This window comes from Dioscorea cayenensis, chromosome 10, assembly GCF_009730915.1.
Source record: "Dioscorea cayenensis subsp. rotundata cultivar TDr96_F1 chromosome 10, TDr96_F1_v2_PseudoChromosome.rev07_lg8_w22 25.fasta, whole genome shotgun sequence".
Taxonomy (NCBI): Eukaryota; Viridiplantae; Streptophyta; class Magnoliopsida; order Dioscoreales; family Dioscoreaceae; genus Dioscorea; species Dioscorea cayenensis.
Genome location: NC_052480.1, coordinates 4490028 through 4516480, shown reverse-complemented (window position 1 = coordinate 4516480; position 26453 = coordinate 4490028). Strand labels below are relative to the sequence as shown.

General features: G+C 40.2%; 1 protein-coding gene and 1 pseudogene across 1 annotated transcript; both read left to right on the top strand.

Moving 5' to 3' along the window:
* Positions 1–18847: 18847 nt before the first annotated feature.
* On the top strand, positions 18848–21011 carry LOC120270691 (RNA-binding protein 25-like). The gene is made up of 3 exons (XM_039277764.1): positions 18848–19023; positions 19520–20621; positions 20957–21011. Exon 2 carries the CDS (start codon positions 19594–19596, stop codon positions 20356–20358), a length of 765 nt encoding a protein of 254 aa, XP_039133698.1. The 5' UTR covers positions 18848–19023; positions 19520–19593; the 3' UTR covers positions 20359–20621; positions 20957–21011.
* On the top strand, positions 20428–25287 carry LOC120270211 (annotated as a pseudogene).
* The last annotated feature ends 1166 nt before the right edge of the window (positions 25288–26453 follow it).

Below are 26453 nucleotides of genomic sequence, written 5' to 3'. Positions count from 1 at the left end.
TGGATGCCCCGCCGCTTTTTAGCGGCCTAACACGCTTCTCTTAGCCAAAAAAAAACTCACCTCCTGCTATCTAGTGAGCCCCAATTTGAAACTTGCTCATCTACAATACCAAGTTCATCAAGCCTAAAATATTTTTTTTAAAAAAATAATTTTTTTTTAAAAATATTTTAAAATTATAATATTTTTAAAAAAATATTTTAAAATTATAATTTTTTTTATCTATACAGTAACATATGTTCTTCGTATGCATGTAAAATTGTGAAGGTTTTAATTTTTATAAGAGAAATTAACTCATATTCAATATTACACCCTCCACTCTTAGGAAAATTACTGTGCGCCCTAAGTAATTTTCAAAACTTCCCAAAAACCCCTCCTGCTTTTGCGCTTGCAGACCCGTGCCAGATTTAGTGTTTAACTTCCTTTACCCCCTACCCAGATTTCCTTTACAAATGGGTATGTTGTGAAATCCAATTTGGCTGAAAATGGTGGGAAGGAAAGCCCACCGAAATCGTAAGATTCAGCCTTTGAGAGAACTTCTGCTTAGTTTAACGTTTAAATATTTCTTATGTTTAACAGTATAAGTATCCGATAATACTTCCCATCTCAGTTTAACGTTATCTTTACATGTATAACTATTCATATTAACGTGTAAATTCTCAAAATCTCTGCGTCGCGTTCTTTTACTTTGATACGAAATTCTTTGGCGGTGGCGCGTGGCCCGGTGCAGAGGTATGGTATCCGTGCATAAAATTAATGGCTGTAAAATTTATCACGCGGTAGCATAATTTTCGAGCCGTTAGTTACCGTATTCGGTCGATAATAGGCGGTTGTCGTTTAACTTTTTCTGGGATGTGGAGAGTCCGGAAGCTGCTTGTGGATTCACGCCGTAAATAACGGGAAAAGAAATACTCTAGATGGACAACCATCTCAAAATGAGTCCTCGTCGTCTCATACCCATCATCTCCTGTCCTCCTGTCCTCCTGCCCATAGATGACCACTCTGTCTGAAGGTGTTCATTGACTATTCCTTATCTTGAGAATCGTTTAATAAATCTAATGAGTTAAACTATCTTTTCATAGAGTCGAATGCTCTCATAATTGCACGAATCTGAGAGGATTCTTGTTGATAGATGTGAGCGGTGGCGAGCATTTCGGGCTTGGGTAAGAAAGAAATTTTCCACGTATTTTGGTGATTTGCGGAGGGTCTAGAGGAGGAAGGTCGAGGAAGCCCATCCTTTGAACGAGGTTGATATTTATCCTTGAGACTTTGTTGCATTTAAGAACATTCGCCGGTGTCTGACTATTAGATTACGTGTTTAACTTCTTAGGTATCTTCGTTTAAAGTGGGCAAAGCCACGTGTGATAGTCGTTTTCATGAATGTGTGTTGTTTAACCTTTTTTAATGTTGTCACGTTGTGCGAGGTTCAAGTTGATCATGTTATGCAGCTTGTTGTGAGCGTTGAATGTCTGACACTTGTTTACGTTTATGCTCTTTGGTCGATCGTGGTGTCGAAGTCAGAAGCGAGGGCGTTGTAAATGTTATGAAATGTTGTAAATCTTTTTTATAAATAAAAGCGAAACAAGCTTATTTATTTGTGAGCACGAAATTTAAACATAGACCTAATGCAAAAACAAATAATGTGAAACAAAAAGAAACGTCATTTATATGATAAATCGTAAATATGTTTAAAAAAGCAATGACAATGATTGTTTAAAGAATTACTCTTCATGTGTAGTGTAAGCAATGATTGTTTTCTCAATTGCTCTTGTTTAATTTGATATAAAATCTTGAATAACAGTGAAAGTTGGTTTAAAACATCTAACATATTATTTAAATAATATGAACTTTAGTTAAGCAATTAACCATTTTTTAAACACTATATATATCTGTTTAAACATAAAAGAACAGCGATCTGCACGAGACTCATGATTGAAGTTGAGAGCTTTCTCGTCGAGACGATGACGATATGTCTTCCTACATGACGGTGGCAGCCCTATTTCCCTTTTTGCCCTTGGGATGGGAGGGAAAAATCACAGCCCAGTCAGCATCGCGTCACACGTCCCAACCTCTATGCACGTACAAAGTAAGCCTGTTTGCCTTTCATTGCTTTGTTTGTATTCTTTACATCCTTCTCTTCTTCTTCTTACGTCTTCTTTTTGATACTTGTTTCATTTTGGTTTTGTACTGGATTTGGTTTTCGAAATGGAGTATATTATGGAGAGTTTGTGGTATGCTATTCGGCGAGAAGTGCTAATATTGCGGCTCGAGACTTCTTGGGAGTCAGTGTTAGGCTGAGATATGTGAAGCGATGTCTCGAAGTTTCTCTTGTGCGAGTTAGGATTCGTCACGCGGGATGGATATAAAAGCGGTTTGCCCGATCGAAACGCGATGTTGACTTCGGCAGGATGTGTCACGTCCGTTCCATCACTGAGTGTCACGTAGTTGATCTTGTCGTCGAGGGCGCAGAAAATGTGCCTGCATCGCAGAGATCCTAATGAAAGCGAGGGTTTGCACTGGTTGTGAGTTTCCCTTTCTTAATTATTCGGTTGTGCGAGAGTCATTATTGTTTAAATAATAATCAAAATCATTTGAGTTTAACATATTATACTAGTCCTTTCGTTGTTAGTTAATTTAGCAAGTCTTTAATTTGTACGTTTAACTATTGTAAATTATCAAAGCTTAAGCATTATATACTCTCCGCTTAACGTATTGATCTTTTCCATTTATTTGAGCGAGTGTTGGCGAATTCAGTTCTGCGAGGTGCTCCCGTCGTCCCCATATGGTGACCACGGCGGTGTGGGATGTCTTCTATCCTCGTCGAGATCGTACTGAGAGTGTTGTGCGTTGGATATTGGACTAGCGTTTTAGTGATTATCGAGCATTTTCGAGGATGTACTTGAGAGTAAATGCGATCGTCAAAGGAATTTTGACTTGAAATTCGCCAAAGAGCGAAAAACATATTCGGGTGGTATGTGGAATCTTGTTGCGGAAGTGGTTGTCGTTGGCTGTAACTTCATGCATCAAAAGTATATGGCTAACGAGTACTTTAGAGCAAGACCAATCGGCAGTCGCACGGCTTACGGGTGGTGCGCGTTAGGTTGTCGGCGTCAAGCGTCGATGGGTTAAGCGCTTGCGGAGGTGATTCGGAAGCTCGGGGACCGAATCCCTTGTGCAAGGCCATTGACATTCGAGAAGGACATGTTGCGGGAACATGGTGTCGCAGCGCATACAAAGCGAGGCTTGGTTGGGAAAAGAGGCGTCTGCGAAAGGTGGTCCTCCGGCTGGTGGCGTCTCGTATAGTATGTTGCTTTGGTATGTGGACCAGGTGGGTGAGACAAATCCGGCGTTGCGATCGTCATGGAGAGAGGCGGTGATCGTTTTAAGCGTGCATTCTTTTCTTTCGGCGCGTATGTTGTGGGATTCAAGAGGGCTTCGGGCGCTGGCATTTCATCGATAGTACCCGCCTCACTTGGAAAATATCGGGAATTACGCTCTGGGTGCGGCGGGGAAAGATGGTAACAATGGTGCGTTGCCTGCTTGGTCATGAGTCGTACTGACGCCAGATGCCAGTGGACTTGGTTCGCATTATCTAAGTTGGGCGATGCCTGATCACGAGGGTGGAGAGTTATCATCAGAGATAGTGACGTCGTGCCGGACGAGGTCGAGGGGCCTTGTGGCCTTGATTCGCGGGGAGTCTTCCCTTCTTACGCCCGCATCGTCTTGTCTTCGACATTTTGGAGGCGATTTTATGAAAGCCAATGTCGGACTTGGGAAGGCATTGGGGAGGAGTCTTTGGTCTATGTGCTTCCGCGTTGCGTGGGCGTCCACGGCTAAAAGATTTTCGATGATCTGGTGAGATGAGCTGCGGTATATGCACGCTTTGAAGCTCGTGAAACTTGGTTGGTTAATACGTCGGATACTGGCACATTGGTCAGATGATCATCGGAGGTGATCGTTGGGGTGAGATGTATTAGAGCGTGCGAATCGATTGATGCTTGGATCAGAGGTAAGCTTCGTCATTCACCGGGTGGCCGATGGTCGACTCCGTAAAGATGCGAATGTTGGTTTCATGCGCGACACCCAGTATTACCTTTAGCGTTCTCAATACTGTTTCATTTACACTTGTACGACTTTCAAATATTAATCATTTCGTTTAAATAATTTACAATAATGTTTAAACGTGTTGGCCAATTATTTAACACATCGCTGTCTTTGTTTAACGTGTTGCAGACCGAGGTCGAGTCGTCATGTTATGTGGCGAGCGATGACGGCGACCCGAAATGGGAGAGCTACTTATGCGACATACATTCGAGTTAGAGATCATTGATAGACGGGCGCGAAAGTCTTCGTGGTCGTTGTGTCGAGTGATCGTTACAGTGATGGGCGATCACGATGACTGCGTGGATCCTCGCCATCGAACTTCGTTCAGGTAGCCGAGAGGTGCGCTGAGTTTATGGTATCCCTTGCAAACGTACTTCTAGCGGCAATGACAATGCCAGACAGACACCATGCGTGCGTCGATTTATTAGCGGGTGCTTCAGCGAGAAACAGTACAAGCGGCGTACAAAGGAAGCTATATTCCCGTACCCGGCGATGGCGAGGCCTTGGGCCTGAAATCGTGAGCTTCGTTCTCAGAGGCCACTTTGTGCTAGAAAGCGACACAGAAGCGGCCTGGGCGAAAGAAGGATCAGTCACTGAGCGTTTGATGTCACAGCGAGGAGCTACATTCACGGCGCCGCGGATCGTCTGTCCCGGCGATCTTCTGATGGCTCATGCCGACTAGGGCGTTGATACAATAAAGCGGCGATGTGAGGAAACATTGTGTATTGATGGGAACCTTTCACATTTAAACTCTTACTCTTTACTGATCGAATTGAATATGTATTTGCAGAGACATTGTTATTTTAAAGCGATACTGAGTGTAATTTGAAATATTTCAAGCCCGATGTTTAAACAATGAGTGCATTTATTTAAAGCAGAGACAGTGTTATTTTTAAGCGAATGACCGTATTTTTGAAATATTTAAAAGCTGATGTTTAAGCGATATATAGTATATTTAAAACAATGAGAGTGAAAATGTGACACAATTACAACGTAAATTAAACAATGAAATAAAAGCCGAATGGAATTTAACTCCCTTTTTACAATTCAAAACAAACAAAAATTTACATTAAGATATACAAGTCATGTTCTTGAACAGAAACTGATGAATTGAATTTGTCCAAATTTACATTTGATTGTCGATCGAATACTCCGAGGACATGTTATTCAAAAACAAAAATTTAACTCGGCTTGTGACGACCCCCTTTGTCATGGGCCCTAGCCCTCCCTCCTTAAGTATACGGGTAACATACTGTGTCTGAGGTAAGGAGCGTCACATGCTCCGGTAATGGCCGTAACCTTCTGCCCGGATGGTACTCGATAAACGCGCGCAGCGTGAGCGGGACGCAATCGGCGCTTCCTTGTTTGGCGTGGGGTTTTACGTACGTGCCGAGCGGGTACTTCTCGTCAGCCGAGCTCATGTGAACTCCATCTCGGCCGAAAGGTCGAATAGATTCAATGCCGAGATATGCAAGTCGAGATTAGAATACTCGAATTTAAATACCAAAGCGAGATATTAATCGGACATAATTAAGAACTTACCATGTCCAGCGCGTCCTTATCGTTGCCGGACGCGAAGAATAATCTCAGTATTCTTGTTTATCATTGTCGAGACTGACGACATGGAAGTGGCCGTTTCATGTGATTATCGGGAGGATGACATTTGAACTTCATATGCGGATTCTGTGAGCATCCCGCGATCATAGCCATAATTGTGTCGTAATGCGTCGTCTGCTTTGACATAAACACATGAAGCTGATGAGCGCCTCTTGTAAGGATATGGCTCTTTGCTCGGCGACTTTTTGTATGATCGCATCTGGCGTCCATCACGTCATCGAGTGACCGTCTCCTTCCCCTCAGCGGCGATGTATAATCGCGGCGTGTGGATGCTAGACAGTCGTCATTCTTCCATCACCCGCAGTCTTGAGGGTTAAACGATAACGGATATAATAAGACCATATTGTAAGTATTTAAATGATATTATCAATTGTTACATGATGTTATATATAATTAAGCGATTAAGTAGAAAACTTAAATGATAACATAAAAGGTATTAAACACTATTAGGAAATAGTTAAACACTATAAAGAAACCCTTTAAACAATAACATAAAAAGCGTTACACTTACCGTCCATAGGCGAGTTGACGGGGAAGATCCCTCATCAACTCTCGCTGCATGATTTGTTAAAACGATTCGAGGCCAACCCATTTCTTTGCTTCTTGGAATAAAAAGCTTTCCGAGCAAAATGCAGTCGATTTTTGATTGGCCTGTGATCGTCTCTCTCGTTGCTCGGTCGGGGTCTTCATCGGCATCTTCTTCGATGCGGGGGCGATGGCGACAGACATCAACTGCCAGACACATCCTTACATGGTTGTTCTTGTTGTGAGATTGTGTCAGCCGCTTAGGCTGTGATGCTTGTCGGCCAGCGGCCGCGACCCGCAGCCGACGGATTCGAGCGATCTTCTCGACCAGTGGCCGCTGACTCAAGCATCATTGGGAGACACACCCTTAACTTGTTCTTGATCTTCGAGGATTGTGTCCATCTTTGATGCACGTAATCTCGCGGCACGGTTCCACGGTCGACGATTTCATCGAAGAGAAGTCAGCGACCTTCTCGACAGCAGCGGCCACATCATCTCGATGTCCTCACCGTCGTGTCCATGTCATCAGCGGCGACGGGACTTCGATGCTGACATCGGTGCCCGATGGTGTTCTATATTATTTCATCGTCGGCCGGCCGGTGGAGACGAGAAGGCGATATTATTCTCCTCTTTTTCGCAGAGTCTCTTGAATGTGGCCGCCTTGACATGACCTTCCCGATGATGTCAGTGTAAATGAAATCTCGACGCCTCGTTACGTCCGGGTGCTTGATTCTTTCGACGGGATAGGCGCGGCCGGTCGTGAAACGTCTTTCCAGGCGCCTCACGGCGACAAGCGGGGAAACTCGATCATCAATATCGGCATGCACGCAGTAAAAGTCGCGGTGACATCTTCGCGATATCACTGGTGGGCAGGCCTACGCGGTCGGAGGGCGCCATGGTCCGCTATCGTTGATACGTGGTAGGGGGTTGTGCTGTCTACCGGAGTAGGGGAGGGCTTCTCGCGTCGAGGAATGCGTCTTGGCTGGTGGGCTGGAAGTAGGAGCAGGCTGATCCCAGTAGCGCGCGATGAAAGGCTGCCTCTCGTCCACGCGCTTGAGCGAGTGGTTCGGGAGCGATGGCGTCCATCCAGTCGGTTGGCCCCAACAAATATTTCTTCTTGACGATCTGGCGGAACCAGTTTCGGAAACTAACATATGTAAACCAAACAATTTCGTGAGATCGTTCATTTTAAACTATAAAAACTATATTTAAGCAGTGTTTATATATTTAAGCGTTATAGAATATAATTAAGCGGAGAACAAAAAATATTTAAAGCGGTTTATGAATAATAGTTAAGCGGTGAAATACTAAAGTTAAGCGCTAAATAAAATGTTTAAACATTAAAGACTTATGTTAGACATTGTCCATGATTTATTACCTCTTTTCCATCGGCGATGACAAGCTCGTTTCTCACAGTACGCTTGCTTAGAGTATCTTTCGCGTAAAGCACGACATCCTTGGGATCTTGCCGAAACGGACTTTCTTCCCGTTCGGTCATCTCGTAAAACCGAGACGTTAAGCGCTGACCGAGCAACCCTTAATGTACCACGTGTTGGTCTTCTTCCCGGCGCATCTATCTTGCACTCGGGCGGCCGCTTGTGGAATATCCTCATCGCCACAGCTTCGTCAGTACTGTCGCGCCATGCGTGTCGCCCCATAGGTCGGTAGATCATCGGCGTAATCAGCGATCCGAGTTCGGAACCGAGCATGATGTATTTGGGAAGAGGGCCCTATCCCGATGAGGTACACCATCGGAGTTTGACAAAATTATCTTCTTCTCCCCTCACAGCCGAGACAAGTTGCACTGAGTGCTCTTGATGGAGTCTGCTGTGTCTCTCGTAGGGTCTTTGATAGATACCGCCCTTGAGCACCGACTGGTTTTCTTCTTCGAAAGACCCTTTGCGTCGCCATGCATAGCGCTGGACCAAACGAGGGCCACATCTTGAGGTGCAGAGACTTCAGTGAGGCTTTCCCGATCCACGAATTTATTAGGTGCGACCATACGTGCATTCTGCGAAAGAAGAATCAAGAAGGGCCCTCTCTTGGTATATGGCTTCCGACTCGATGAGCCAGCGCAAACGGTGTCCTTGAATAATCTCGATATCGAGGTGTCGTGTTAACTTCAATTCGGCTAAGGTCTCCTGGCCAGTTGTCAAATAGCAACGCCGTTAACTAGGTTGACCGCCGTAATCACAAGCTTCGGTGATTGACAAAAGTTTAAAGCGGAAATATAAGGTTTTTAAGCGGTAAACTCTCGGTTATTAAGCAGAGATATAAAATGTTAAAGCAGAGACCCATTTTGTTAAGCGAGGGCGAGAATGCTTAAGCAGAGACAACAAATGTTAAAAGCTATAACATCTCATTTCTTAAGCGTCAACCTCGTTTGTAAAGCGCAACATATCAAGCGAAGCGGGAAATGTACATTATAAATATTACACAAATCATAACAATCGAAAAACTATTTCGATAGTGTATACATCACGAAAATGCAAAACAAAACAAAACCCTAACCGAGAAATCTCCTATGACTAACAAAAACCCGATAGAAATCCCCCTGCGAGACTTGATATCTTCAACAAAAAGCAGGGAGCGCAAAAACAAAAACCGAAAAATCTTTCTTACGTATGAGCAGTTAACATAAAAACCATACTCAATACCTTAGGGTGCAAGCGATGAAATGCCAACTAGTTGCGCGGGGGACTTCTCCTTCGAGATCTGGGTGGAAAGGGAAAAAGGCGATGAAATGCCAATTCATGGAGGCTTCGCAGGTAGAGACAACTCGGAGGCGACTTGAGGAAATGGAAAAGTGAAGGCGTGAGTTGAGAAAAAGCAATTAAGCGGCTCCAATAAATTCGTCTCTCGGGGTTACCCTACGGAGAAACCGCCCACTTCCTCTCGAAATCGCCGAGATGGGCTGCGATGCACGACTCCCCATGCAAGGGCATTTTCGTCCAAAAATTTGAAACTCACTCCGTTCACATCCGTTCTAGGGGTTTGGGGGTTTGAAAAACATAGACTTTAAAAAGGAGGGGTTTTTGGGGATTACCAAAACTAACGGGTGTTTTTGGCAATTTTTACAAACTTAAAGGGTTTTTTTGGCAATTTCCACTATATTTTAATGTTCTTTTTTAGATATATTGTGTTTTTATTATTTTTCATCCATATATATAATCTTTATAATTATTATTTGTATTTGTTATATTTAATTTATAAAATAATATTAATGTTTGTGGTTTTTTTTAAATATTTTGTTAAGTGATTTTTTTTAAAAATAATTTGTATTATTAGATGAACCCATACCGCAAGCACGGGCATTCATACTAGTATATATATAACATGATACATATAATACGTATTGTTATCACAATCACATCAATTCATATTAGAATTGCTGAGTGCTTGACAGGTTGTTCCTTTATCGATATTTTTGACATATGGCCACCGGCTTGCGGAGGCATAGTTGAAGGCACTTTTGGTTAGGCTGCACAGGCTGAGCTTACAAGCCACTCTCCATGGCGACTCCAACAGCCACTGCTAGTGTTATAACCAGGGTTTACTGTAGATTGTTATAGCCCATTTCTATAGATTTTTCGACTAGTCATGTAGCAGCGATCACATGTGCGGATCGGTTACGTAGCGACATGTTCTGTAGAAGCTTGGTTTTTGGTAGAGGCACTATTCGTAGCGATGCACATGCTATGTGGCATGCGGAGTTCTATTAAAACCTTTCTTCTTCTTTCCTTGCTTTGGCTGAACCCTTCCCATTTCTCCGGGCGAGGGTTTTCCGGTAGAACCAAGCATCCTTTCTCTTCCTCCCTCACCCTTGAACTTGGTATGCTTGGATTTATGGTTTTATATCGTATTTATTCTTGTATTTTTCTTGTTTTAGTTTTTTTTTAAAAACCTAGAATTTCTCCATGGATTTGCTTGTTTATAGGCTTAAATTGAAGCCATTGACTTGTTGATCTTGTGTGAGAATGCTTGTGATGAAATTTCTTGAATTGGTGTTGTAAATTTGGAGAAAAGCTTAGTTTAAGGGTCGGTTTTACTGTAGCAATTCTGAGGTTAGTGTAGCACCAACAATATTTAGTTGTTTCTTTGATTTCTTTGGATTAGATTGAAGCTAAAACCCCTAGGAATTCATTGGTAAACTTTAAACCTAGTTTTGAGCTAATCCTAAGATCGAATTAGGGTTGTTTGTTAGAAAACTTAGGGTTTTTCTTGTTTGTTTTGTTTTTGTTAAATTTTGTTGTGTTTTGTTATGCTTTGGCAAGGAGAAGAAGTCTTGGCTCGAGGCAAAGACTTAACCGAGGAGTAGCTTGCGAGGAAGACAAATTGCCGATCCGGTGAGTGAAATTATTTAGCATTGCTTTATTAGAAGAATGCCAATAACTATATATATATATATATATATGCTTTTCATGTTTCAAGTAAGTTTTATTGATTTATACTTATTTGGTATTTTGGTGAATGATAGTTCTTATTGAGAAAATCTTGGATGTCTCATTTGGCTTGATTTGTTATCGTGGAAATTGTGATTGATATATGTATCCATGAGTTTGTGAAATTCTTATTTTGTAGGAAACTTGAGATTTGTTGTGGAAATATTTGATTTGGTGAAATCCTAGGCTTGAAACAAATTTTGAATTGTTGAGAGGAAAGGATTTCCTTGTTGCTTATTGTGTTGGGACTTGCAAATTATTTTGTATTAAAAGTTTGGGTTTTGCTTATGTGTTTATCTTGTTCTCGTGCAAATGGCCGAAGTATTCTTGATTTATGATATTGGATGGATATTGTACTCCGAGTGGAGTTATGTTTATTGTGGTGATTTGTTTTGGTGATATCCCTCTTTGCGTTAGGCGGGTCTCCACGGCCTGTACTGAGGGTGGGCGTGTTGACGGTTGATTACTCGAGGCGCATTTCGGTGGGAGTGTAGAGCCCACTGCGGATATTCATCGGGTAGCGAGTCACCAACCGGTGAGCTGATGGGTCAACGTCGAGGGCATGAGTACCTTGGGCGGCTCGAACCTAGCCATGGCCCGCAGCGAAGGTTTAGAGAGTTCTCTAGACCATGTTATGTTGGGTGAGTGTTGAGTATTATGTTTTATTTCAAAACCATGTTTTATGATTTTTGTGTTGTAAACCCTAGTTGGGGTAAAAAGGGTTTTCTTGGTATTATTATGCATGTTAAAGTTTCTAAACTAGTATTATTTTGGTAAAACATGTATTTTGATGATTTATTATTATTCTTACTGTTGGTGTATTTTTCTGCTAAGGTTGTGCTAACCTTCCTTCACTGAGTAACTTTAGTTACTCATCCCTCTTTCTTCCTCCCAGTTTGTTGCAGGTAGTAGGTGTGACTGTGTGGCAGCGTACTAGGCATTTTCTTCTGTTTTATCTTCTATTGTATTTCCTTCGGTTCATGTATGTTATTGTTGTTATGGAACATGTTATAAGACCTATGGATCCACTAGTGTGTAGAAAACTTGTTGCATGGTTTAGTATTTAAATACTCTTAAACTTCTGTGTATTACCATTTCCTACTGTTGTTAGGGTTGTTTCCCTGTGTATTTTGTGAACCTCTGTATTTTCGGTATCCTACTTTGGTTGTTGTTGTTGATACTATCGTTGTGTAACATTATTCCTTTCTACTCTGTATCTGCAATATGGATATATTGTTGAATTCCAGGTGTATTGATCAGCCTTGCGGCATCCTGAGGGTTGAGTGGCCGGGTATCCCTCCTCGGGATTGCTGCGGCGATTGTCGCGTCCCGTGGGCCCGTGGGTCGGGGCGTGACAGCTGGCCTTTCACCTCTATCTCCACCTCTCCCCCATCCCTCATATAACTCTAGCCATTCTCTCTGTCTATGACCATCTCTGGCCTTCTTACAGTTTTCATCTACGTGTTGGGTTGTGAGACCACACAATATGTAGGGATATAAAAGACTTATGTGCATAAGTTGTGTAGGCGTACACAACTAATGTTTATAATTAGTATATATCTTATTATATTCAAGTTTTGAATGGACCCAAATTGTGATCGATTCAAGTTTGAATTTGGTCCTAATTATCTAATAAATGTGTGGATATACATATTAATCATATGTTGTGTAGAATTCACGGGGCAAAAATTATCAAATCTATGATGGATGATTTGTAATTAGCCCCATAAAGATTTCTTATAAATAGGGTGTGGTCCTGACTGAGCATGCAACAATTGAGATTCAAAATTAAGTTTTCTGAATTAGAGTTCTCATCTCCCCTCTTTACGTGTGATCAGTGAGAAGAACCACAAGACCCAATCACCTTCATCGTAATCAATGGATTCAAGTGCAGGCACGCTTCCGCGACTTTCTTTGTTCCTAAGCAATTTCCAAACAAGAAGATCCAGGGTTTGAACTAGGGCTTATACACATTAGATCCATCACTCCGGTCTCGATCTCCAACCTCTCCAAACGCATCTCCTACTCCCAATCCACGCACTTGTCTTGCTTATCTCATCTACATCGACACCACCAATTGTGAGATTGCCATCGTCATTTCGCGATCTCCACATCTCTCTAACTTCAACTACTCCCATCTCTTCTTGATGACGAGCTTGGCGTATATGGAACCAAAGAGTCAACCCGATTTGAGTGAAAAGCGGGTCGATTAAATTGGGTTTTAATGGGTTTGACCGGGTCAACACCCAATCAATGATCTATATAGAACTGGATCGGGATCGATGAGTGCATTCCCGGTTTCACCCGAGTCGACCGGCCGGTCCGTTCCGGGTTTCAAAAAATACTTGCCTCAACTTCATCTGGTAATTTATTAAAATTACTTCTTTATTTTTAGAATTATTTAAAAAAACTCTGTCTAAAATGTTTTTTTTTAATTTATTGTGTTTAATAATCATGCACTAATAAAATTTTGGAGTGGATGGCTAGGAGGTCAATCGGATTTTAGAGCTAGCCACGGTTCAATTCTCATTCACCAAAGCTTATCACTGTAACCTTGATGACTAATTATGCAAGACGCTACCATGGAAACAATTCCACAATCAAAATGCAGAATTCCATGATTTAGCCATCCAGACACCATCTGAATCAAACATCATAATTAAACCAGAAAAATTTCAGAGACACGGCGATAATCAACAAAATGGGATTTACCAAAGAACACATTTCATCCCACTAGTGTCATAACACTTCAGAACCAGGGAGAATATCATCATTCCAACCTCTTCCTCTCATAACATCATAATCTTGTAAAGAATCGGTGGACTTAAGATTCAAGAACATACTAAACCACTAGGGAATCAATCATATAACCCTAGCGGATTGATGCGTTATGGCCATCTAGAATCAAGCTAGCCAAGAAATCCTTAAACAAATACCATATATATACTTACTCTTATTTTTGGAAGGACATTTGGCGATTTGTAATTGAAGAAATGTTTAATATTTATACACTTTTTGAGAGCAAACATCAATTAATAGTATCCCCATAATCTTCCCTCTCACCGTCTTTTTTGCTGTCCATCTAAACTTAAACCCCATCTACGACGAATCCCCTTCCTCCTCCACCTCTCTTTTCATCCTCTCCACCACTGGTTGCATCTAATTCCCTCTCCTCATCCACAGTCACTTCCAACTTCTCTCCCCCTCACCGATCATTTCTTACCTCAGGCCTTGATGAGGGGATCTTTCATCATTTCCTTGCATTAGTACTTTAATGTGGATTTCATCAAGGATAGAACCAAAGCAGGTCTTGATCGGTCGCCCTCGTCGGCCCGATCTAAAGCTGATCCACCATCGATCATCCGAGCGATGAGGAGATCGAGGCCAAAGATGCGGGTTGATGCAACTAGTATTTTTGGAAACAATTCTCATGTTTTTTTGTTTTTTGAAAAAGTTGATAAACCACTTTTGAATTAGAGCTATAATCACCAACTACTAGGTGTGGTAAAGTACAACAAAAAAGGTACAACAAAAGGGCAAAAGCCCCCAAATTAACAATCATTCCAGGCCTGTGGTTTTTTTTTTACATATTTTCACATTTTTGTTATTTGTAATTGAATGATGTTAATTGATCATCTTTTTATATTTTTTAAATTGAAATGCAGAGATAAGATAGTGATGAAGTTGGTGTATGATTGAGTAGATTTTGGATGGTTTGAAAAGTTAATTTTTGTTTATGTTTTTTGAAGTTAAACTAGGAGAAAATACGGATTTATTCATCTGGGTAAAAAGTATTTTGTAGTTTTCTAATTTTTATATTAAACATTGGTTAAGTTGCATGCATTGCGAAAAAATTTCTATCAACAATCTCATCGTCAATGTTGAATTTGCATCTAAAAAGAGAACTTAGGAGGCGTTTGGCACCTGGATTCATGCCTTAGGAGCAGAGCAGTCAATGTTGAATCAGTGTATGAAGCTTCAGCAACGACAGCAGCAACAGTCATTGCAGTCTCGCCCTCCGCCTCGATCTCATGTTTCCTCCCTTCATGCTGCTTCTCTCTCCACTTCCGACTCTCCTTCTGCCGATCATCTTTCTCAGGTTGCTCAACTTCTGCAGGCGATTCATGCTATCTGCAGCGCTCATCCTCGATGTTTTCTACTGCTATATGCATTGCCTGCGGTATGTCTTCCTACTCTTGGATTTTAGATTCTGGTGCCACTAATCATATGACTGCCGATACCTCTAACCTAGTCTCTATTACTCATGCCTCGCATACCTTTTCTGAGTGTGCGTCTTTGCTGATGGGGAGCCTTCATCCACATCACGCGCGTGTGTGGTCATCTTCAATCTGCTCGTTTGACATTCCTATTTGATCTTTGTGCGGGACAATCTTGCAAGCTAAAGGATTGGGATCGGGCGTAGAGTTGGCGGCCTTTATCACTTAGATTCTCTTCATCTTCCCGCTCTTCCATCTTCTGACATTGTCGCCTCTGTATGTTCTCTTAATCGTTGGCATTGTCGCCTAGGTCACTTGTCTAGTTCTTGCCTGAAACTCTTAACAAGTTCAGACAATCTTGGTCTATTTCTTCCCTTCCTCCAAATCCATGTCTAGGTTGTAAACTCGCTAAACCCACTGCTCTTCCTTTCTCTTTACGGGAATCTATTTCTGAATCTACTTTTGATCTAGTTCATTCTGATGTTTGGGGTCTCGCACCCTTCTCCTATCTTGGTGGTTTCTTCTATTACATCTCTTTTGTTGATGATTTCTCGCGTTATACTTGGCTTTATTTAATGCGTTCCCGATCTGAGGTTTTTGCCATTTACTCTCAATTTGCGGAAATGGTATATACTCAGTTTGGTAAACGCATTAAAATTTTTCTCTCTGATGGGGCACGTGAGTATCTCTCTACATCCTTTCGCACATTACTTTCCACTTATGGCACTCTTCTGCAGCAGTCTTGTCCTTATACACCTGCTCAAAACGGTGTCGTTGAGCGTAAACATCGCCATATCTTAGACACTGCACGTGCACTTCTTTTTGCCTCTTCTGTTCCTCAATCGTTCTGGGCTGAAGCCATTCTTACATCCGTCTGTCTCATTAATCGCACCCCTGCCTCCACTCTATATGGTATCACACCTTATGAGCGTCTATATTCCCTTCCTCCCTCTTATGGTCATCTTCGCACGTTTGTGTTGCACATGTTTTGTTCTTTTACCCACTGTCGAGAGAAACAAACTTTCTCCCCATTCTGCCATATGTATTTTTCTTGGATATAGCTCTGAACATAAGGGATATCGTTGTTATGATCCCCATTCTCATCATCTTCGTATTTCCCGTCATGTCACTTTTCTTGAAGATACCCTTACTTCTCTTCATCCTTCCCAAATCTTTCCTTTCTTCAGTCTTCCTCTACTACTGCATCCTCTTCTCTCCCCTCCGTCTTTCTTCCGAGTTCCATCACAACTGCAAATTTTGTGCCCTCTCCAGACATCTCCATAGACACTTCCTCTGTTCCTCCTTCCCCTTCCTCTGGGTGCATTGATAATTCTGGTGCTTTGTCTCTTCTTTCCGCTAACCCATCCTCTCCTGAAGATGTTCCAGTTTTTACCTCGTCAGATTCACGTGAGACCGTCCTCGCCCGCCCTCTCCTACTCTGATGCGCCCCTTTTCTCTCTCATCCTCCTACTCTTCCGATTTCCAAGCCTTTCTTGCTACTATTTATCGCATTACGAGCGCGGTTTTATCGAGAGGTGGTGAAATATCCCTAGTGGCAATAAGCTATGTCAGAGGAACTTGATGCTCTACAGCGCATGCATACATGGGATCTTGTTCCTCTTCCATCCGGTGTTACTCCTATCAGTTGTCGGTGGGTCTATCGAGTCAAGACCCGAGCCGATGGTAGTATTGAGCGCCACAAAGCTCGTCTTGTTGCTCGTGGTTTTACTCAAGAGTATGACATTGATTATGAGGAGACATTTGCTCTTGTGGCCAAATTGACTACAGTTTGCCTTTTTTTTGTTATTTTTACTGCTCGTCACTGGCCACTTCATCAGTTAGATGTGACTAATGCCTTCTTACATGGCGATCTTTCTGAGGATGTTTACATGACTCCTCCTCCTGGTTTCTCTCATCCTCTTCAGCATGTATGTCATCTTCGCCGAGCTATCTATGGGCTCAAACATGCTCCTTGTGCCTGGTTTGAGCGGTTTCGCAATGTGGTTCTTACTCTTGGTTTCACCGAGAGCTCTCATGATTATGCCCTCTTCACTCGGCAGACTCCTCGAGGCATCACTATTCTCCTTCTTTATGTTGACGATATGATTATCACTGGTGATGATGTTGATCTTTTATTATTTTTCAGGTGAAAGCAATGATTACACCGAGTTTCGGATGAAAGATCTTGGCCCTCTTACGTTTACTTTCTTGGTCTTGAGGTTGCTTATTCTCGTCGAGGGTTACTTGGTGTCTCAGCAGTACATGCTCGACATTTTTTGATGAGCTGATATCACCGATCTTCGCACTGCCTCTACTCCTATTGAGCTACATCACCGACTCTCCTCTTCTGATGGTGAGCCTCTGCCTGATCCTACTCGCTATCGTGCACTTGTTGGTGCTCTTGTCTATCTGACTATTACTCGGCCTGATATTGCATATGTTGTTCGTGTTCTTAGTCAGTTTGTGAGTGCTCCTTGCTCTACTCATTATGCTGCTCTCTTACGCGTTCTTCGTTATCTTCGTGGTACTATATCTCGCTCTTTCTTTTCTCTGCCACGTCTTTTCTTTAGTTACGCGCCTATTGTGATGCTGATTGGTCAGGTGATGCCTCTGATCGATGTTCAATTACTGGTTTCTGCATTTTTCTTGGAGATTCTCTTATCTCTTGGAAAAGCAAGAAACAATCTACTATTGCTCTTTCTACTACTGAGGCTGAGTATGGTGCTATGTCTTCCACTGCTAAGGAGGTTCTTTTGCTGCGACACATTTTGATGGACTTTGGTGTCTTTGTCTCTGCTCCTACTCCTATATACTGTGACAACTAGAGTGCCATTAAAATCGTTGTCAATCCTGTCTTTCATGAACATACGAAGCATCTTGAGATCGCTCTTCACTTTGTTCATCATCATTATATTGCTGGCAGTATTATTCTTCCTTATGTTGTCTCTACACAATAACTTGCTGATCTTTTCACTAAGGCACATACTGTCTCTCAGTTTCAGTTTCTGGTTGACAAATTCACGGTTTATGACCCACCGTGAGTTTGAGGGGGCATGTTAGATGTATATTTTAATGTATGTATATTCTGTATGTATATGTGTATATACATATGTATAGTTACATTGTATACTTATTTGTTTCTATAAAAATGACCCAAAGTGGTCATCCATTGTGGGCCGGCTAAATACATATCTCCATCTTCTATCAATACGCAACAATACCAAACCAAACAAGTTCGTCCAACTAAATTGATAAACAAAACCACTTCACCATGCAAAAGCACAACCAAACACAAGAGATTCAAAATTCAGTTCAAGAATTACTTGTGGTAACACAACAGATGGCCTCAAGTTTGCAAACACACCAAGCCCTGGCCGTGGCTGAAGCAACCGTGTCTCTGGCTTCAATATTTCAATACTTTGTATGCTATATTTTTTAAAATTTTTTATAAAATAAATTTTATTATCTTCTATTTGGAACAATTTTGCGTTTTAAAAAATAAATTTTATTATTTTTTATATTATGAAATAATTGCAACAAACTTTATTTTTGTAAATGTTTTGATATATGTATATGATTTATTTTTCTTAAATATTCAAAAGAGAAATAAAAAGATATAGTTAAAACATATTTAAAAATTGATGCTCTAATTAAAAAAATTAATTTTTTTTAATGTATATTGATCCCCACATTGAAAGATGGTTACATCATAATTAAATAATTGTATGAATAATTTAAATTGTGACCATTGAAAATATATATAACACATATTAAATATCTAAGCTTGTATTGGAAAATATTGAAAGGAACTTGTACTAGACTAGAGCCGAACCCGGTCATATTGGGCTTCACCTTTTGATGGGTGAATTATAATCTTTAGATTTTAGGAATATGTAAGAAAATGTTTAGTTTTTATTTTTAAGGGTCTTTATGAAAAATAAAATAAAATAAAAACTGGGGGTTTATATGATAAATTAAGGAGGAACGACAAAGAACCCCGATACCTCGATCCCAATCCCTCATCGTCTTTTTGTTCTCGCCGTGAGCCTCTTCACCTCGGTCGTCCTCTTGGCCTTCTCTTCGTCTTGCTTGCTCTTCAGACGCTCTCTCTTTGATTCCAGGTGAGTCTCTTCTTCTGCTTCTTTTCCTTGATTTCTCTTCTTTTCTCTTTTGTTATTTTGATGCAATTTACCTGTAACTTCATAGCGGGGCCAATGACTTTGTTGTTGTTTGTAAATCGGTAATTTCTTTGATTTTTATGTGGTTTTAGAATGATGTAGCTTGTAGCGAATACTGTGAAGTATTCTTTGCTGATTTATGTAATTTGATGGGATTTCCATATCAGTGGAACTGTTGTTTGCTTAATCTGAGTGATTTTGATGTTTTGGGTTTTGATTTATGTTGGTTGGTGTTAATTTGAGGGAAAAATATCAGATTTTGTGTGTATTTCTTTGTGGGTTAATTTATTTGGTGTTGGTTTTTGAGATTTGTTTCTGGAGGGATCGAGTTGGTACTGACTAGAGTTCTATGCAGTAATTGTGGATATTTATTGATCTTACTTGCAGTACTTACCTGATTCTGGTTTTATAATTTTTTCTTTTTCTTTTTCTTTTGCAGCTTCAAGATAGAATTTTTGTATTCAATCTTTCTGGTTGCTATTTCTGGGAGAAGGTGTGGAGATAGGCTTGAGAATGGAAGTAGATGGGGAGGATAGGTTTAGGAGTTCGTCTGTGGAAAGAGGGGGGCGGGATGGAAGAGCAGGTGATTATGAAGAAAATGGCAGTGTTGATCAGGATTGTAACGGCGAGTTGGGTAGGAAGGACAAGTCTAGAGAGTCAGGGAAGCACAAGAGCAAGGATAGGAAGAGAAGGGGAGAAGGAGAGAAGAAAAGGGGCACAGCAGTAGGGATAGGGATAGGTCGAAGGAATGGTAGAGAAATGATAGGTTGGAAACTAGGGAGAGGAGGAAGGATGATTGGGAATATGATGAGGATGGAGAGAGACAAGGTGAGGGAAAAAGATCATGATAGGGACATGCATAGAGGGAAAGAGCGTGACAGAGATACGGAGAGGTACTATGATGAGGAAAATGATCGTGGTAAGGCTCAAGAGAGTGATAGGGGAAGGGAGAGAAAGGTTGATCAGGATAGGGACTTGCCTCGTGAATATGAAAGGGACAGGAATTGGGAGATGGATAGAGATGGAGATAATGGGCATGATAGGAGCAAAGGTTGTGACAAGGACCATGGGAAGGAAAATGAGAGAGAATTGGAAAGGGAAAGAGGAAAGGACAAAGACCGTGATAGGGAGAAGGAAAAAGAGAGGGAAAGAGAGAAGGATCAGGATAGGGTGAAAGACAGAGAAAGAGAAAAAGAAAAGAGTAATGATCGAGAAAAGGGAAAAGACAGAAAAGAAGGAGATAAGGATAAGCTAGAAAGAATAAAAAACAAGGACTGAGCAAGGGAGAAGGAAACCGACAAAGAGACTGATTGGGATAGTTTAAGAGCAAAGGATAAGGAAAGGGAAATGGATAGGAGCAAAGATGGACAGAAAGATGAGAAGATAACTGCAGAAGATGGCGATGGTAGAACTATTTTAAGAAATGGGGATGGAGCTCAGGATGAGCACGGAACTCATGAACGAATTGCTTCCAGAGATTCTGGCGAAAAATCATCTGGGCTTCCCAATGCAACTTCTGATCTAGGGGAACGTCTATTGAAGTAAGCTGCTCTCTTTTATTCTTACTCCTTAAACATTGTTCTGTACCCTTTTATATCGATTTTCATCCATTTTGTTACTTTACTTTTGTATATGAGTCTGATTCCGTCTCACCCTTCGTGTTTGCCATTTTTCTTGCAAAACTCTGGATGTAGTCTGGCTCAATATTAGCAACATGCTTTGATGATGTTCCCATGTATGCCCTAGTATTTCTTTTCCTTTCAGCTTGCAGAATGTCATTCTTTTGCTTAATATGAGGATTTATTCACTTGCTAAGGTCTTATACACCCAACCATCAAATTATGTATGCATCATAATTTTTTTTTTTATTTTTTAGGTCCTATTGAACAATGGAAATTCATAACAAGAAATTGAATGTGCAGAAGTTATTCATGCATAGGAATGGTTAACAGCTTATGCATGTGTCATGCATGTTCAAAAGATTTCCTGGATAATGCATTGTTATAATTAAATACACATGCTTTCTTCAGAATGAGAGAAGAAAGACTTAAGAGAGTCTAATGGTTCTTCAGAGATTTCAGCTTGGGTTAGCAAGAGCAGGAAGCTAGAGGAAAATAGGAGTGCTGAAAAGGAGAAAGCTGTGCGCCTTTCTAAAATACTGGATGAGCAGGTTGGTGTTTTCAAGCACCATAGCGGGCTTTGGTGAATAAATTATCACAATACAGTGCTTAGAATATAAGTTCTTATTTGCATGTTTGAATTTTGCAGGAAAGCTTTTTAGCAGAAAGCGATGATGAGGATGCAACCGGATATAGTGGAAGTAATTCTTCTTCACTGTTAGTTTATAGTTTTCTGCTAACATACTTTTATGTGTACTTGATTGCCAATTATAGACTAAAAGCTCTGCAGTCTCCATAATTATGTGATCCTTCATTATGTATATATATATCTCACAATGCAAATAATAATAATGTTGTCCTCTACTTGTTTGATCTTTCTCCAATTCATAATTTTCTATCTCAAACAGTGCAGTAATTAAGTAAGAGAAGTTAGAAGCCAATAGACTTCCTGCATTTCTAGGTGTTTGTGAGAAAGTAAGAAAATTCCATTTCCAAATCAACCCATCTACACTGGGCTGACTTCAGGTTCACCCCAGCACAAGTTGGGGAAGTGCCCTCCTTAGTAAGTTATACTTTCTAACAACTCCACGTCCAATGCATCAATGGAAATGTGTAATGTCATCTACTTCTTCCACTTTTGGAAGTGGTTCTTTGATTCACCTTTAACAATCAGGCCTAATTGTCAATCATATGTATATGCACTTTAGCTACAGATTTCCAATGTTGTTCCATGTGCAAGGTATTTTGAAAGTGGAATATGTAGCTTTAGATTTGGTGCTTCTTTCCCGCATGCAAGTTTATATTATCATTACAATCGTTGCCCTTCATGATGCTATATTTGTTATCCTCCTCTAAATCTTTTATTCATTTACGCAGGCTCATAGTCTTTCATTTTTTTGTTTTCTCTTAAAGACTTCCAACCAGAGGATCTAGCTGGAGTGAAAATTCTCCATGGTCTTGACAAAGTAATGGAGGGTGGAGCAGTTGTTTTGACCCTCAAAGATCAAGATATTCTTGCAGGTGGGGATCTGAATGAAGGTAATGGATTAATTTTTATGAGTGCAACCTAGTAATTTGTCTTGTATCGGTAGTGCTGACTTTTAGAACCATTGATGTTGCAGATGTTGATATGCATGAAAATGTTGAGATTGGAGAACAGAAAAGAAGAGATGAGGCATACAAAGCAGCTAAGAAGAACACTGGGATTTATTTTGACAAGTGAGAAATTTGTCACTGCAATGTCTCTTTTTGGGAATATTTCTAAGACAAGTTTCATCTTTTCTTCTTTGTTGTCATAGGTTTAATGATGGCACTGGTGCTCAAAGGCCAATACTTCCACAGTATGATGATCCAGTTGAGGATGAGGTTAGTATATATATTTTATTTTTCAGACTGTAATGGATTGTGCTCTTGGTTGATCTTTTTTGCATTTTAATTTTCCATAAGGGTTAACCTTGGATGACAGTAGGCACTTTACAGGTGAAGCAGAGAAGAAATATGGCTCTATTATTTTCCTTTCTAAAATTTTACGGTGATATTTCTTATTGTAGTTTGTGATGTGTTGTGCCACATTATAACAATGCTTTCCATGTTTCAGCTTCGTAGGAGAATTGAAGGTGGTTTAACAAGAAAAAACTATGAAGATCTCACTACAACAGGGAAGTTCTCATCAGATTTTTATTCTCTCAAAGAAAAGCTTCAATTCAAGAAGCCTAAGAAAAAGAAATCTTTGAGGAAGAAAGATAAGCTTGATTTAGATGCCCTTGAGGCAGAAGCTATCTTTGCTGGATTAGGTGAAGGTGATCTAGGCTCCAGGAATGATGCAAAGAGGCAGGCCGCAAAAGAGGAAAAGGAGAGATCTGAGGCTGCAAGCAGGAGCAATGCATACCAGACAGCCTATGCTAAAGATGAAGAGGCATCTAAAGTTTTGCGTCAAGGGCCGCCTCTAACTTCTAAAGCTTCTGAAGAAGATGCTCTTGCGTTTGGGGAAGATTATGAAGATCTGCAGAAGTCCCTTGAGCAATCGAGAAAACTTGCTCTGAAGAGATAGGAGGAGGCAGCTGCGTCTGGTCCCGTGGCAGTTGCAGTATTAGCTGTAGCAGACAGGGAACAAAGTGAAATTCATAGCCCTGCAGCTGAGCCACAAGAAAACAAAGTTATCATTACTGAGATGGAGGAGTTTGTATTGGGTATACAGATGAATGAATGAAGGTAATATCACTCCCCCTACCTGTTTTTTTTTTTTAATTTATTTTGTATTATTTATTTTGGTGCAGTGTACATTTAGTTTCTGGGAAATAGTTCTCATCCATCTGGGAAAATCGATCACTGTTCTTTATTATATATGCTTTTGATTGATTAACTTAATGTCTCCTTAATAACCTTTTTGCTAATGCTGTTTTATGTGAATGTTGCAAATATCAGAATCACATATGCCAGAAAGTGACAATGTGTTTATGGATGAGGATGATGGCATGAAATCTTCTGAATTAGAAGTATAAGATACTAGTGGTGGTGGGTTGGAAGATTTTGAAGAAACTGCTGATGGTTGCAAGATAATATGAGGAAAAGGAGGATATCAGTCCGGATGAGATTATTCATGAAACAACTGTTGGGAAAGGTTTATCTGGTGCACTCAAGTTACTGAATGAACGGGGGACACTCAAGGAGGATATTGATTGGGGTGGCAGAAATATGGACTAAAAGAAGAGCAAGCTTGTTGGCATAAATGATAATGCTGGGCCGAAGGAAATCAGAATTGAGAGGCTAGATGAATTTGGTAGAATTGTAAGTCATTCTACCTTTTACCTGAGTATAGCTGGAAATTTCAAATTATTGATTTTTTTCTTTTAGTCCTGGCATATATATATATATATATGTGCATGCATGCATGATGCTATTATTTGTTTTTATCGATGTGGTGAATCATGGTGCATTCGGTTACTGTAACCATGGATTACCATGAAATTCACTTAATTGCAAAATGGACATTTTTCTGGAACGTAAACAAAGCATCTCTGTTCATGCCTCGTTTTTATCATAATTAAACAACATGAAGGAAACTGATTGTTCTAATTTGGTCTTTTTGTTGCAATGTTCTCTGTGTGAAGATATTGTAAATTTGCACAATGAATCATTTGTGAAGTTTGTTGGACATTAATGTATTTTGTTATGCAGTATATTCAAGCTTGTTATTGCTTTTACCTTACTAGCCCCCAAGTTAATGTCAATCTTGCTTGTAAAGAATTATGGTGGAGTTTAATTGAACATGTAATTCAATGAAGTAGGTTTTTGCTATTTGTTTTAAATTTTCTAGCCCTCTTACTTAATTCAAAGTAAACATTATTATATCCTTTCATTGGAAGTAAAAATGAAAGGAAGCTTACACAGATTTGTTTTCTATTTGTTTAATCAGATGACACCAAAGGAGGCATTCTGGATGATTTCCCATAAATGCCATGGCAAGGGACCAGCAAAGATGAAGCAAGAAAAACGCATGTAGAATTATCGGATGGATCTCCAAACAAAGCAGATGAAAGCTTCGGACATACCATCACAAGCTATGGCAAGAATGAGGGAAGCTCAAACTCTGACTTAAAACACTATACCTTGTGCTCAGTGGCCATGTTAAACCCAGGTAAAGTCAAATAATTTAGCCTATTCTTTGCTTACAATTAGTGAGCCCCTGGCAAATCATGTGACCATTTTCTGTTTGGATGTTCCCAATCATTGGTGGTAACTATGAAACATGTTAAAATCAGCTTCTTTTTTTTGCTTGTTTTGATCTCATGGTTTTGATTTTAGAGGGACATTAAGAAGAATAGGATTGTGCTGAGGCATATACAGTTGGCGGTGAGGTATGATGAGGAGTTGAGCAAAACTTTTGGGGTCGGTGACGATTGCAAACGGTGGAGTTTTGCCCTACATTAATCAGCAATTGTTGCCGAAGAAGATGTGCAAGGGGAAGGGCGAGGTTGGTTCAGCGTCACAGGAGTTTTAGTATTAGGGTTTTTTTTTTTCGGGTCGTCTATGTTTCTTTGATGACTGTAATAGGGTAATAGTTTCGTTTCTGTGGAATTTTTGTTTAATATATAAGATGAAAATATTGATAATTTCTGCAATTTTGTGGATTGCTTGCCTTTGATTTTTATTCTTGTGTGTGTTTCATCAGGATGAAGCGCATTGCATTAACAAAAGAAGGTTTTGGGGGATTTCCTGTGTTTTTGGTGCAGTGATTTTTGAAATTTTTGTTAATAGTTTGATTTGCTTGAGGATATGGTACTTTTTATGAAGGAGTTAAAGATGTGTAAAGATGACGGTATTCATTCTTGAAGGTTTCTGTTTATGAATTTCTTTATGTTCTTGTAGTTTTTTGTGGCATTCTTTGAAAAACATTGATAATAAAAAACAAAGCTTAACACCTCTATCTTCTTTTAAAAAAAAAACAGTGATAATAAGAAACAAAGCTTAATACCAAACTTAACTCCGGCTTAACAGTGATAATAAAAAACAAAGCTTAACACCGAACTTAACTCCGGCTTAACAGTTAACACCTCTATCTTCTTTTTCAAAAGAAACAGTGCTGATAAAAAAGAAATTATCCATCTTCCTTTCATTTGCGCTTGGCCCACACCTTTGAACATATCATGTCGAACTCTTCACGCTTACGTTTTCTCTCCTCCCAACTCTCCTCAAACTGCTTCGAATGGTACTTAAGCTTAGTCCAGCTGTGATGATCCATACGATTCATGAAACTTGACTCCAGCCCCTTCTTTATTGCTTGAGCCCTGCAAGCTTGAAGAATATCATTAGTTGCCAAAAACAAAGAAGATTGCGACAATGGCCCATAAATTTTTAGATCAACGAAGCGGCCAGTGTGGATGCAGACACGACCAACGATGGTGAGCATAGTGAGCTTTGAGAATAAAGAAAATAGAGAGAATGGAAATGAAAGGATGGTCTGTATATGCCCAACTGATTCATATATATATAGTCGCCCAAGAGAAAAAGAAAAACACCATTTCCAGTCTTTCAGAACTAACAAATATCATTTGAAAACAGTTTATTGGAAATTTCTTAATATAGACAAACAAAAAAAAAGTTAGAAGACAGTTGATATTAAGATAAACACACTAGTTTTTGCACTTCTAGTTTTTCACCTCACCTGCTATTTTTGACAATCGTTTTCTTGCAAAGGGCAGCTCTGTATCTTAAGGAAAGAACAAGAACAGTATAGGGTCTCTCTTTATAGTT